Raw genomic sequence first — 15,544 nt, forward strand, 5'->3', positions numbered from 1 at the left:
CTCTTCCAATAATTGTCTGAAATTCCAACGAATATTTTCGTTCCCGAAAAATGTGAATAAAATATCCCCTGAGAAATGGCATTACCCAATTTCCTTAATAAAAGTTGGAAGCAGGGCCAAGGTAACTTTTATAATGAAAATCAACGAAATCCGACCATTGAAAGGGAAGTTATTATTGACCAAATTGCACCGAGATAACCAATAAAGTAACATAGCACCCAGAAACTTGGATACAAAAATCATAACTTAAATGACTACTCTAATAAATTATGAATACGCTCACCTTCAAGTTGGGTATGAACGGGTCCGGTAGTCGCATCGTGCGCGGAAAAGCAGACAAGATCAGGTTTCGCATCTGGATGCAGTTCGGCGGTATGACGTCGCAAAATCCGTAGTAGTAATCGCACAGGAACTCGGGGAAATCGTGCAGGAGCACCAGCAGGACCCTGAGGGTGCCCTTGTAAAGCATCGTAACCGGTTTGGCGAGTTCCGCGTTACGTAAGAAGGGCGCGAGGTATTTGAAGAGGTCGACCAGCAACTGCGCGTATAACGGCCAACATTTTTGTTGCGGTGTCGTGGCTAACATGCGACCTAAAATCGATTTGTTTATTTTAAATTAGGTCAATGGATTCAGAAGAGAAACGGCTTAAGGTCGTGAGTTTCTCACATAAAAATCCTAATTTTTCTCCTAAAGTAATTTAGTGGTACTGAATAACTCATAAGGAATATTATTCCTATTATTATTTGTTCTGATTGGTTGTTAGACATAAAAGACCCTTTTTACGTATAGTAAACATCTATTTGTATCTTTAAGAATCCGATGGAAAGATTCTAAATTTCGAAAAAAATAAAATATTTTTTATATTGAAGAAATTTGAAATTTAATAAGTCGAGTTAAATGAATTCCACTTTAAACATGATTTAATAGTAGTCCAAACGTGTCGAGTGCATGTTCGGTTTGCAATTATTTATTTAATGAGAACGAACATCCTATAGGGGACTTTTTAGATATTTGAATAAAACTGTTTCTACTGCATGGATTTTATTTTTTTTTTTAAAGAACGTTAAGAGCGTCTTTTAAAATAAAAATGAAGCAAATCGAACCAGTAGAAATCGAGTTATGAACTAAGTACCCAAAACTGTTCAAAATTATATAAAAACAAACACTTGACATCCAAAATTGTCAATATAAAGAATTGTGCTTTACGGATCTTGTTCATTTCTTTACTAAAACGTTAAAAACAACACCGAGCATCTTTTAAAACAAAAATGAAATAAATCGAATCAGTAGAAATCAAGTTATGAACTAAGTTACCCAAAACTGTTCCAAATTATACAAAAAAAGAACTTGATTTCCAAAAAATGTCAATATAAAGAAATTTAGGTTAGCGATCTTGTTCATTTCTTTACTATAACGTTAACAACAACTCCGAGCATCTTTTAAAATAAAAACGAAGCAAATCGAACCAGTAGAAATCAAGTTATGTACTAAGTTACCCAAAACTGTCCCAAATTATACAAAAAAAACACTTGATTTCCAAAAATGTCAATATAAAGAATTCTACTTAACGGATCTTGTTCATTTCTTTAGTAAAACGTTAAGAACAAATCCGAGCATCTTTTAAAACAAAAATGAAGCAAATCGAACCAGTAGAAATCGAGTTATGTACTAAGTTACCCAAAACTGTCTCAAATTATACAAAATAAGAACTTGATTTCCAAAAATGTCGATATAAAGAATTCTACTGTACGGATCTTGTTCATTTCTTTACTACAACGTTAACAACAACACCGAGCATCCTTTAAAACAAAAATGAAGCAAATCGAACCAGTAGAAATCAAGTTATGAACTAAGTTACCCAAAACTGTTCCAAATTATACAAAAAAAACACTCGATTTCCAAAAATTTTAATATAAAAAATTCTATTGCACGGATTTTGTTCATTTCTTTACTAAAACGTTAACAACAACACCGAGCATCTTTTAAAACAAAAATGAAATAAATCGAACCAGTAGAAATCGAGTTACGAACTAAGTTGCCCAAAACTGTTCCAAATTATACGAAAAAAAAAAAACTTGATTTAATAAAATGTCAATATAAAGAATTCTACTGCACGTATCTTGTTTATTGCTTTACTAAAACCTTAACAACAACTCGGAGCATCATTTAAAAAAAAAACATATAAAGTAAATCGAAGAAGTAGAAATCAAGTTATGTACTAAGTTACCCAAAACTGTCCCAAATTATACAAAAAAAAAACACTTGATTTCCAAAAATGTCAATATAAAGAATTCTACTGTAGGGATCTTGTTCATTTCTTTAGTAAGACGTTAAGAACAAATCCGAGCATCTTTTAAAACAAAAATGAAATAAATCGAACCAGTAGAAATCAAGTTATGTACTAAGTTACCCAAAACTGTTCCAAATTATACAAAAAAAAAAAACATATTATTTCGAAAAATGTCAATATAAAGAATTCTACTGTACGGATTTTGTTCATTTCTTTACTAAAACGTTAACAACAATCCCGACCATCTTTTAAAACAAAAATGAAAAAAATCGAACAAGTAGAAATCAAGTTATGTACTAAGTTGCCCAAAACTGTTCCAAATTATACAAAAAAAACACTTGATTTCCAAAAATGTCAATATAAAGAATTCTACTTTACGGATCTTGTTCATTTCTTTAGTAAAACGTTAAGAACAAATCCGAGCATCTTTTAAAACAAAAATGAAGCAAATCGAACCAGTAAAAATCAACCAAGTTACCTAAAACTGTCCCAAATTATACCAAAAAAAGCGATTTTCAAAATTATGAATAAAAAAAATCTGTTGCATGGATTTTATTAATTCTTTCAACAAAACATTACGAAAGATTTCAAGTATTTTTTAAAATAAAAATGAAACGAATCAAAGCAGTAGAATTTGAGATAGAAATTACACGCCAAATTACCCAAAACTCAAAATAAAAAAAATGATTTTTAAAAATTTCAACATAAAAAGTTCTACTGCATGCATCTCTTTAATTTCTTTACTAAAACGTTAAGACCGATTCCAAGTATATTCTAAAACAAAAATTAAGCAAATTGAAACAATAGAAACCGAGTTATGAGTCAAGTCACCTCAAATTATGAATTATTCAATAAAATCTAATTCCTCAAAACTGAATAAAAACTCTCCTTGTGCATGAATTTTATTAATTCCTTCAACAAAATAATAGGAAATATTTCAAGGATCTTTTAAAACAAAAATGAAGCAAATCGAATCAGTAGAAAGGGAGCTAGGAGCCAAATTCCCCAAATATTGCTCGCATTAAAAAAAAACTTATTTTCAAAATCTTCAATTAAAAAAAAACACTTCACGGATTTTCTTCATTTCTTTACTAAAACGTTAAGAAGAGTTCCAAGTATCTTGTAGAACAAAAATGAACTATATCGGAGCAATAAAAACCGAGTTATAAGTCATGTTATCCCAAATTATAAATTTTGCTAGAGAATTAAATTTTTCAAAAATTTCAATGAATATTCTCCTTTGGCATGGATTTTGTTCATTTCTTCACTAAAACGTTAAGATTGACTCCGAGTATCCTTTAAAATAAAAATGAAGCAAATCGTAGCAATAGAAGTCGAATTATGAGCCACGTTACCTTAATTTATGATTAATGCAAGAAAACCGAATTTTTCAAAAATTTCAATAATAATTGTCCTTTTGCATAGATTTTTAAAATTCCTTTAACAGAACATTAGAAAAGATTCCAAGTATCTTTTAAAATAAAAATGAAACAAATCGAAACAGACGAAACAATGTTATGAAGCAAATCACTCAAAACTTACTTAAATCCATAAGGAGAACAAAAATTAATTTTTAAAAATTTGAATTAAAAAAAATCTACTGTATAATTTTTTAATATTTATCTATTAAAACGTTAAGAAGGTTTTCAAGTATATTTTAAAATAAAAACCAAGCAAATCGGTAAAGCAGAAACCATGTTATGAGTCAAGTTACCTCAAATTATGAATTTTGCCAGAAAATCCAATTTTTTAAAACCCTGAATAAAAACTCTTCTTTTGTATGGAGATTTTTTAAATTCATTCAGAACAAAACGTTATTCAATTCATAAAACAAGAATGAAGCAAATGAGGCAAAAGAAACACAGATATGACTCAAAGAAAACATTACAAAGAAAAACTGGCTCTCAAAAATTTGAATAAAAAAAATTCTACTGCATGGATTTTGTTCATTTCTTTACTAAAACGTTAAAAACAACTCCGAGCATCTTTTAAAACAAAAATGAAGCAAATCGAACCAGTAGAAATCGAGTTACGAACTAAGTTGCCCAAAACTGTTCCAAATTATATAAAAACAAACACTTGACATCCAACATTGTCAATATAAAGAATTGTACTTTACGGATCTTATTTATTTCTTTACTAAAACGTTAACAACAACACCGAGCATCTTTTAAAACAAAAATGAAGCAAATCGAATCAGTAGAAATCAAGTTATGAACTAAGTTACCCAAAACTGTTCCAAATTATATTAAAAAAAAAACACTTAATATCCAAAAATTCTAATATAAAGAATTCTACTGCACGGATTTTGTTCATTTTTTTACTAAAACGTTAAGAACAACTCCGAGCATCAATAAAAATAAAAATAAAGCAAATCCAAGCACTAAAAACAAAGATACGAGCGAATTTCTGCCGCATAAGGTACACTCACCGATAAACACCCTATGCGAGATCAGCTCGAGCCAGGCGTAACAAAACCCGGCGGCAAACTTGGACGGCCTCAAAATGTGAAACGTGTGACAGTACGCGTTCAACACATGGAAATTGATCGCCTCCAGGACCGGCTCAGGAGCATTCAACTCCAAGAACAACATCGTGAAGATCCTCTGGTACGGCATCTGATGGAACTCGGTGCCGCGATTGTCGTGGTCCTGTAGCAGACAACCGGCCACGATGCCCAACACTTTGTTCAACAGTTGCACCTTCGTCGTCGTGTTACTCGAATCTCCCGAATGTTTCACCAAAAGTGCGATCAAACGCACGAACGCGTCCAGGGTGTGGTAACACTTCGACCTCAACAATCCGCTGTTCGGGTTCGATTTGTCGGCGAGGGCACGATAAACGTTCTCGACGCACAATTGGGTGCTCAGTCGGAAGAAGCGGGAGATCAGATCGTCGGTTTTGAAGATGCCGTGGAGGTTCAGCTGGTGCACGAACATGCTGAAGGATTTCGTAGAGTCTCGGCCCTGTTGTGAGTTGTGGATGGAGATCCACTCGCGTAGGAGGTAGTCGGTTTTTTCGACCAGGCCCGGTGGGTCTTCGTAGGTCAATGAGCGCACCTGGAAGATCAAAAAAACGGTTAAGAAGGTTTCCTAGCATCTTTTAAAACAAAAATGAAGTAAATCGAAGCAGTAGAAGCCGAGTTATCAATCAACTTACCAAAAATTACAAAAAAAACTTAACTTTCAGAAATTCAACGAAAAAATTGTACTGTGCATGAATTTTGTTGAATTGTTTAAAAAAACCTTAAGAAAATCTCTAAGCATCTTTTAAAATAATAATGAAGCAAATCGAAGCAATAAAAGCCGAGTTATGAACCATGTTACCCAAAACTATGTAAACATTTTATTTGAAAAAAAAACATGATTTTCAAAAATTCAATTTAAAAAATTCTACTGCATGGGTTTTGTTGAATTCTTTAACAAAACGTTAAGAAGGTTACCAAGCATCTTTTCAAACAAAAATGAAGCAAATCGAACCACTAGAAACCAAATTATGACCTTAGATAAGTTACCTCAAACTATAAATTATGCAAGAAAACCTAATTTTTCAAAATTTAGAAGAAAAATTCTCCTTTTTCATGGATTTTCTTCATTTCTTTAATAAAAGGTTAAAAATGACTCCGAGTTATGACCCAACTTACCGCAAATTATAAATTATACAAGAACACCCAATATTTCAAAAATTTTAATAAAAACTCTTCTTGTTCATGGATTTTCTTCAAAAAAATAATAGGCATGATTCTTTTAAGAAAATAATAGGCAAGATTCCAAGTATCTACTAAAGTAAAAAAGAAGTAAATTGAAGCAGTAGAACCCGAATTATGAACCAAGTTACTTAACACAGTCCCCAATTATAGAAAAAAAAAACTTTATTTTCAAAAATTTTAATAAAAAAAAATTATACTGCATGGATTTTCTTAATTTTTGTAATAAAATGTTAACAATAACTCCGAGTATCTTTTAAAACAAAAAGGAAGCCAATCGGAGCAATAGAAACCGAGTTATGAGCCAAGTTACCTCAAATTATAAATTATGCAAGAAAACCCAATTTTCCAAAAACTTGAATAAAAATTATCCTTTTGCATGGATTTTATTGATTTCTTTAACAAAACGTTGACAAGGTTTCCAAGCATCTTTTAAAACAAAAATTAAGTAAATCTAAGCAGTGGAAACCGAGTTATGAACCCAGTTACCCAAAACTGCCTAAAATTTTCCAAAACCTTATTTTCAAAATTTCAATAAAGAAAATTCTACTGCATGAATTGTGCGAATTCCTCCAGCAAAACGTTAACAAAGTTTCCAAGCATGTTTCAAAACAAAAATGAAGCAAATCGAAGCAGTAGAAACCGAGTTATGAAGCAGGTTACCAAACGAGGCCTAAAATTTGACAAAAGAAACCATCTGATTTTCAAAATGTCAATAACAAAAGTTCTACCACATGGATTTTGTTGATTCCTATAAGAAAACTTTAACAGGGTTTTCAAGCATCTTTGAAAGCAAAAATTAAATACTTCTAAGCAGTGGAAACCGAGTTATAACTCAGTTACTAAATAATGTCTAAAGTTTAACAAAAAAGAAACAATCTGATTTTCAAAATTCATAATAACAAAAATTCTACTGCATGGATTTTCTTGATTCCTTTAAGAAAACGTTAACATGGTTTCCAATCATCTTTTAAAACAAAAATGAAGCAAATCGAAGCAGTAGAAACCGAGTTATGTACCAAGTTACCCAAAGCTGTCTAAAATTTTACAAAAAAAAATATCTGATTTTAAAAATTTCAATTAAAAAAAAAATTGACTGCAAGGATTTTGTTACATTCTTTAACAAAACGTTAAGAAGGGTTGCAAGTATCTTTTAGAGAAAAAATTAAGTAAATCTGAGCAGTAGAAACTAAGTTATCACAAATTGTCCCAAATTTTGTAAAAAAAAACAAGATCCAGGATACAAAAATTTCAATAAAATTTTTTCTACGGCATGGATTTGTTTCATCTTTTCTACAAAGCGTTAAGAAGAGATCCAGGCAACTTTCAAAATAAAAATAAAGTAAATCTGAGCAAAAGAAACAAAGTTATGAGCCATGTTACCCTAAATTGTCCCAAGTATTACAAAAACCCCAAGATCTAAAAATTACGTTCAAAATTCTTCTACTGTATGGATTTACTTCATCATTTTAGTGAAACGTTAAAAGGGGATCCAGGTATCTTCTAAAAGAGAACTGAAGTAAATATTAGTAGTAGAAACAAAGTTATGAACCAGGTTACCCCAAATTGTCTGAAACCTTGCAACGAAACTTAATTTTCAAAAAGAGGCATAAAAACTCTTCTACTGCATATATTTACTTCATTCTTTCTATAAAACGTTAAGAAAAATTCAGAGCATATATTAAAACAAAAATAAAGTAAATCTGAGCAGCAGAAACAAAGTTATTAACCAAGTTACCCCAAATTGTCTGAAACCTTGCAATGAAACTTAATTTTCAAAAAGAGGCATAAAAACTCTTCTACTGCATGGATTTACTTCATTCTCTCTATAAAACGTTAAAAAAATTCAGAGCATATGTTAAAACAAAAATAAAGTAAATCTGAGCAGCAGAAACAAAGTTATCAACCAAGTTACCCCAAATTGTCTGAAACCTTGCAATGAAACTTAATTTTTCAAAAAGAGGCATAAAAACTCTTCTACTGCATGGATTTACTTCATTCTTTCTATAAAACGTTAAGAAAAGTTCCGAGCTTTTTTTAAAACAAAAATTAAGTAAATCTGAGCAGCAGAAACAATGTTATCAACCAGGTTACCCCAAATTGCCCAAAACCATGCAACTAAACTTAATTTTCAAAAAGAGGCATAAAAACTCTTCTACTGCATATATTTACTTCATTTCTTCTATAAAACGTTAAGAAAAATTCCGAGCATCTACTAAAACAAAAACAAAGTAAATCTGAGCAGCAGAAACAAAGTTATTAACCAAGTTACGCCAAATTGTCCAAAATCTTGCAATAAAACTTAATTTTCAAAAAGAGGCATAAAAACTCTTCTACTGCATGGATTTACTTCATTCTTTCTATAAAGCGTTAAGAAAAGTTCCGAGCATCTTTTAAAACAAAAATTAAGTAAATCTGAGCAGCAGAAACAAAGTTATCAACCAAGTTACCCCAAATTGTCCGAAACCTTGCAACAAAACTTAATTTTCAAAAAGAGGCATAAAAACTATTTTACTGCATAGATTTACTTCGTTCTTTCTTTAAAACGTTAAGAAAAATTCCGAGCATTCATTAAAACAAAAATAAAGTAAATCTGAGCAGCAGAAACAAAGTTATCAACCAAGTTACGCCAAATTGTCCAAAATCTTGCAATAAAACTTAATTTTCAAAAAGAGGCATAAAAACTCTTCTACTGCATGGATTTACTTCATTCTTTCTACAAAACGTTAAGAAAAATTCCGAGCATATATTAAAACAAAAACAAAGTAAATCTGAGCAACAGAAACAAAGTTATCAACCAAGTTACCCCAAATTGTCTGAAACCTTGCAATGAAACTTAATTTTCAAAAAAAGGCATAAAAACTCTTCTACTATATGGATTTACTTCATTTCTTCTATAGAACGTTAAGAAAAATTTCGAGCATCTATTGAAGCCAAAATAAAGTAAATCGGAGCAGCAGAAACAAAGTTATGAACCAAATTACCCACACCTCCGTCTTACCTGCAAAATGCCAGTATGAATATGAACCGTGGGTCCGGCAGGCATCCGATCCAAAAACATCGAATTCTCCTGGTTCTGCCTGAGCAGGTCGATCATGCTGTTCAGACCTTCCGGCGGCGGCCTGGTGTGCGTCTGGATCTTAGCCAGGACGTCGACCGTGTTGCACAGGTCGTTCTCGTTGACGAATTGTCCGGATCGGTCGTTGATCAAGTAAAGATCGACCAGTTGCATCGCGAAACTGATCCCCAAGTAGTTCAGGCCGTTTTCGAGACATTGGGCCAAACTGACGTCGTACTGCGGCATGTTGACCAAACCGGTCTTGATCAGGGTGTCGACCGCTTCCAGGTTGTAACGTTGCTCGTCCCGGCACTCGGTCAGGTAGCGGGTTACGAGTTTGCTCACCCATTGCTGGTTGATAATTGCTAATGGGAGAAATAGTTCAAATTACAATAAATTTATGGAATAATGGGAGAACAAGGGATGATTTGATGCACTTGTAGTAAGGATATAGGATAAATTACAAAGGACGTCTGGATATTCGTCGATTTTAAAGCTTCACTGTCAGCTGAGGAAAGGTTCTGTTTACATGAATAAATAAAAATTACCTTTATCAAGGAATTACGAGGGAGAAAGGCATTTCTTAAAGAGAAATTAAGTTATGTTCCAAAGTCGCTGTTAGGAATATTCCAATGGAATAATGGAGAATGAATCTTTAGTGTGTATTTGGTAAAGGAAAAATTAGGGCTTTATTAGCATTAAGAGAGGAGAAATAAAGAAATTTACCATCTACTGGATGAATTTCTATTAAAAAAGGCAGAAACTCTTCTAAAGTACGCTAAGACAAATTAATCTAGTCCAAGCAGGTTCATAAAATTAATAAATTGGTTCGTATTAAAAGCGAAGATATTGCGAGAGAATAATTGTTAAAACAAAGTTAGGCAAAAAATGGGTGATTTTTCAAAAGTTGAATAAAAATTCTTCTATTGCACGGATTCTCTTCATTTCTGCAGTGAAACGTTAAAAAGAAATTCAAGATTATTTTAAAACAAACATGAAAAAAATCGAAGCAATAGAGGCAAAGTTATGAGCTAAGGTACCAAAAATTGTGACAAATCTTGCAAAAAAAGTGATTTTTCAAATATTGTACTAAACATTCTTCTACTGCACGGATTTTCTTCATTCCTACAGCAAGACGCTAAGAACGATTCTTAGTGTCTTTTAAAACAAAAATAAAGAAAATTGAAGCGATAGATCTAAAGTTATGAGCAAACTTATCCAAATCTTGCAAAAAACGGATGATTTTTCAAAATTTGACATAAAAATTCTTCTGCTGCACGGATTTTCTTCATTCCTGCAGTGAAACGTTGGCAATGGATTTAAGATTATTTTAAAACAAAAATGAAAAAAATCGAAGCAATAGAAACCAAGCTACCTAAAATTGTCCAAATTGGTTGATGGGAGGGTTATCAAGGAATTACCAGGTCAAGGCATTTTTTTAAATAAAAAATTCGATTTTGCTCCAAAACTGCTTTAAGGAATATTCCAATGGAATAATGGAGTAAAAGTATTTAATGGAATTTAAAGAAATATTCTGTGTACTTAATAACGAAAAAATTAGGGCTTTATTAATAATTAATTAATAAAGAAGAATTAAAGACTTTTACTTTCTACTGGACGAATTTTCTCACAAAAGGAAAAACCCTCCTAAAGGACCTTAATACAAATAAATTTAGTCAAATGAAGTAATCTTCCATAAAATCAATAAATTAATTTATATTCAAGTGAAGCTATTGCAAGAAAAAAACTGTTAAAACAAAATTATGCATCTTGCAAAAAATGAAATCATAAAAAATCTTCTGTTACGTGGATTTTCTTCATTCCTGCGGCAAAACGTAAAGAATGATTCTGAGTATCTTTTAAAACAAAAACAAAGAAAATCGATGCAATAGAAACAGAGTTATGGACCAACTTACTCAAATCTTGCAAAAAAAAAGACGATTTTTCAAAAATTGACATAAAAATTCTTCTACTGCACGGATTTTCCTCATTCCTGCAGTAAAACGTTAGGAAGAGATTCAAGATTCTTTTAAAACAAAAATGAAGAAAATTGAAGCAATAGAAATAAAGTTATGAGCCAAGTTACCAAAAATTGTAACAAATGTAGCAAAAAAAAGGGTGATGCCTGAAGAATTGACATAATTTTTTTCTATTACATGGATTTTCCTTATTTCTACAGTAAAACGTTCAGAATACTTCCACGTATCTTTTAAAACAAAAGTGAAGACAATCGAAGCAATAAAAACAAAGTTATAAACTAAGTTACCTAGAATTGACTCAAATCTTAACTCAAAAAAATTGCGACTTTTCAAAAATTTAAATAAAAATTCATCTGCTGCATGGATTTTCTTCATTCTTTCAGTGAAACATTCAGAAGGATTCCAGTTATATTATAAAACTAAAATTAAAAAAATCAAAGCAATAGAAACAAGGTTATAAACAAAGTTACCTAGAATGACCCAAATCTTGTAAAAAAATGGTGATTTTTCAAAAATTTAAATAAAAATTGTTCTGCTGCATGGATTTTATTTATTCGAGTAGTTAAACGTTAAGAAGAGTTCCAAGTATCTTTTGAAACAAAAATTAAGAGAATCGAAGAGATGGAAAGAAAGTTACGAGACAAGTCATCTAAAATTGGTCCAAATTCTGCAAAAAAGGCGTTTTCATAAATTTAAATAAAAATTCTTTTGCTGCATTGATTTTCTTCATTCCTGCAGTGAAACATTTAGAAGACTGCCGAGTATCTTCTAAAATAAAAAGGAATACATTCGATGTAATAGGAAAAAAGTTACGAGCCAAAGTTACCTAAAATTAACCCAAATCTTGCAGAAAAAGGGTGAAAGTCTGAAGAATTTACATAATTTTTTTCTATTGCATGGATTTAAGGTAAACGTTCAGAATACGTACACGTATCTTTTAAAACAAAAATGAAGACAATCGAAGCAATAGAAACAAAGTTATAAACTAAGTTACCTAGAATTGACCTAAATCTTGTAAAAAATTGAGACTTTTCAAAAATGTAAATAAAAATTCTTCTCCTGCATCGATTTTTTCTAATTCCTGCAGTGAAACATGAAGAATGATTCCGAGTACCTTTTAAAACAAAAAATGAAGACAATTGAAGCAATAGAAACAACGCTACAAGCCAAGTTACCCCAAATTTGGCAATAAACCCTAGATTCTAAAATTTAAATAAAAATTCTTCTACTTTATGAATTCGTTTCATTTTTTCTATAAAACATTAAGAAACGTTCCAAGTATCTTTTGAAATAAAAATAAAGTAATTCTGAGTAGTACAAAACTAAGTTATGAGGCAAGTTATCTCAACACTTGGGACTTGGAACTTGGTTTGCAAAAAAACCAAGATCCAAAAATTTCAATGAAAATTCTTCTACTGTATGGATTTACTTCATTTTTTCTATAAAACGTTAAGAAGAGATCCAAGTATCCTTTAAAATAAAAATAAAGTAAATCTAGACCGTAGAAACAAAGTTATGACCCAAGTTACCCCGAATTGTCCTAAAATTTGCAAAAAGGCATAGATTCAAAACTTTCAATAAAAATTCTTCTATTATATGGATTCATATAGATAATAGAAGATCTCAATAAAACATTAGGAAAGGTTCCGACTATTTTTTAATAGAGAAACTGAAGTAACTCGGAGCAACAGAAACCAAGTTGAGAGTCAAATTACCTAAAATTGTCCCAAATCTTGTTAAAAAAAGTGATTTTTTAAAAATTTAAATTAAAACTGTTCTGCTGCATGGATTTTATTTATTCGTGTAGTTAAACGTTAAGAAGGGTTCCAAGTATCTTTTGAAACAAAAATTAAGAGAATCGAAGAGATGGAAAGAAAGTTACGAGACAAGTTATCTAAAATTGGTCCAAATTCTGCAAAAAAAGGCGTGTTTTCAAAAATGTAAATAAAAATTCTTCTGCTGGGTGGATTTTCTTTATTCCTGCAGTGAAACATTAAGAATTATGCCGAGTACCTTTTAAAACAAAAACGAAGATAGCTGAAGCAATAGAAACAACGTTACAAGTCAAGTTACCCAAAATTGTCCCAAATTTGGCAATAAACCCTAGATTCTAAAATTTAAACAAAAATTCTTCTACTTTATGGATTCGTTTCATTTTTTCTATATAACATTAAGAAACGTTCCAAATATCTTTTAAAATAAAAATAAAGTAATTCTGAGTAGTAAAAACTAAGTTATGAGGCAAGTTATCTCAAAGTTTGGGACTTGGAACTTGGTTTGCAAAAAACCCAAGATCCAAAAATTTCAATAAAAATTCCTCTACTCTATGGATTTAGTTCATTTTTTGTATAAAACGTTAAAAAGAGATCCAAGTGTCCTTTAAAATAAAAATAAAGTAAATCTAGACAGTAGAAATAAAGTTATGACCCAAGTTACCCCGAATTGTCCCAAAATTTGACAAAAAACCCTAGATTCTAAAATTTAAATAAAATTTTTTCTACTTTATGGATTCATTTCATTTTTTCTATAAAACATTAAGAAACGTTCCAAGTATCTTTTAAAATAAAAATAAAGTAATTCTGAGTAGTAAAAACTAAGTTATGAGGCAAGTTATCTCAAAATTTGGGACTTGGAACTTGGTATGCAAAAAATCCAAGATCCAAAAATTTCAATAAAAATTCTGCTACTGTATGGATTTACTTCATTTTTTGTATAAAACGTTAAGAAGAGATCCAAGTGTCCTTTAAAATAAAAATAAAGTTAATCTAGACAGTAGAAATAAAGTTATGACCCAAGTTACCCCGAATTGTCCTAAAATTTGCAAAAAGCCATAGATTCAGAACTTTCAATAAAAATTCTTTTAACATATGGATTTACTTCATTCTATTAATAAAACATTAAAAAAGGTTCCGACTATCTTTTAATATAGAAACTAAAGTAATTTGGAGCAACAGAAACCAAGTCACCTAAAATTGTCCCAAATCTTGATTGAAAAAAATTATTTTTCAAAAATTGGGATAAAAACTCTTCTACTGGACGGATTTTCTTCATTCCTTCAGCGAAACGTTTAAAACACTTCCAGGTATCTTTTAAAACAAAAATAGAGAAAATCGAAGCAAGAGGACCAAAGTTACGCGACAAGTCGTCTTGTCCCAAATAATGCAAGAAAAAATAAATAAAATTTGCAAAATGTGAAACAAATAAAAGGACTCACCCTGCACGGTCTTCAAAATCTTCACAATCACCTCCTTGAACCGCAAAACCACCGAATCGCCGTCCCCGGTGCCCCCGACCAGACAATCTTGCAGCGCCTCGACGCACTTCTGCACCAACATCTGCGGCGGACTGACCTGCTGCGCAACCTCGGCCCGGTTGCGCATCAGGTGCAGGAAACACTCGCGGATACGCAGCATCGCCGCGTTCATGTGACTGTACTGCGCCTGCGCGCTCGTCAGCTGCGCGAACTGCTCCACCTCCCCGATACACTTGTCGAACACTAACGAGATCTCGTCGTTTGCGAGGACGGACTGCGCCGTGATGGGCGGGAAGGAGGGGGCGGCGGCGGCGGTGGCGGAAACGGAGGCGGCCGCGATGGGCGGTTGCACGTGCGGAAGGGCGGCTGCCGCGACTGGGTCCAAAGCGGCGGCCGCCGCGCCGCTCATCGACGCGGTCTGCGCCATCATGGCCGAGGTGTCGCGGTCGTTGCGCACAAACCCCGGGATGTTGCGCGCGAATTCCTCGTAGACGGCCATTTGGGCGGGCGTGAGGCCGCCCATTTTGAGGCGGATCGGCTCGGGCATGCGCTCCAGGTGGTAGTTGGTCGAGAGGGCGTCGCAGTAGCCCCTGTACGCATCGAAATCCAGCCTTAATAATAATTTCAACGTTAAAAGGGTGCTCGAAGGAACGGACCCAATTTTTTTTTTCTCAAAGAGTCCGGGTTAAATTAGGCAGTAGTAAATTAAAGTCCAAGTCACGGGTGTCAAATGTATTGGAATGTAAGGTAAACGGATTACTCACATTTAACGTGTTCTCCATATCTTAGAAATATTTTTTTAAAATTTATTTCAGGTGTTTGGAGTAAGTTCTCATGTTTTCCAAGCTTTTGCATTAACTTTTTAAGTTTCCTGGGAATTTTTCCAGGGAGTCTTCAAGGCCCCTGAAGCATGAAAAATATGTCTTAAAAAACATGCATGTCCATCGTCTTTGTACATTTTATCACCAAAAAAGGGGGGTAGAGCTGATGTAGGATTATCACCTGTCCTTGTTAGAGAAGTTTAGTTAGTACTGCAAAAAAACGAGACAACAATCGTCCCTATTACAGCTTTTATATCTCATATAATTCAAGAATAAAGTCTCAGTTCTTATTGAGTTCTGTTTTTAATATTATCACAAGTTTTCTATGCCCAGAACACTTGTACACTTATACGCTTTAAAATATAAAAGTTGCTTTGAATTTCCGCTAAAAGTAAGGAAAACATGAAAAATTAATATTATGAATATCGCACGGACA

General features: G+C 32.4%; 1 protein-coding gene across 1 annotated transcript in view; it reads right to left on the reverse strand.

Moving 5' to 3' along the window:
* Positions 1 to 15,544, reverse strand: part of LOC126747431 (CCR4-NOT transcription complex subunit 1) — a 108,797-nt gene that overhangs the window by 24,590 nt on the left and 68,663 nt on the right. Inside the window, exons 17-20 of the mRNA XM_050456068.1 lie at positions 14,249 to 14,898; positions 8,999 to 9,420; positions 4,723 to 5,350; positions 284 to 591 (exon numbers count right to left, since the gene is read on the reverse strand). Coding sequence (XP_050312025.1) covers positions 284 to 591; positions 4,723 to 5,350; positions 8,999 to 9,420; positions 14,249 to 14,898 — 2,008 coding nt within the window. The remainder of the gene's footprint in view (positions 1 to 283; positions 592 to 4,722; positions 5,351 to 8,998; positions 9,421 to 14,248; positions 14,899 to 15,544) is intronic.

Source organism: Anthonomus grandis, chromosome 19, assembly GCF_022605725.1.
Source record: "Anthonomus grandis grandis chromosome 19, icAntGran1.3, whole genome shotgun sequence".
In the NCBI taxonomy this organism is placed as follows: domain Eukaryota; kingdom Metazoa; phylum Arthropoda; class Insecta; order Coleoptera; family Curculionidae; genus Anthonomus; species Anthonomus grandis.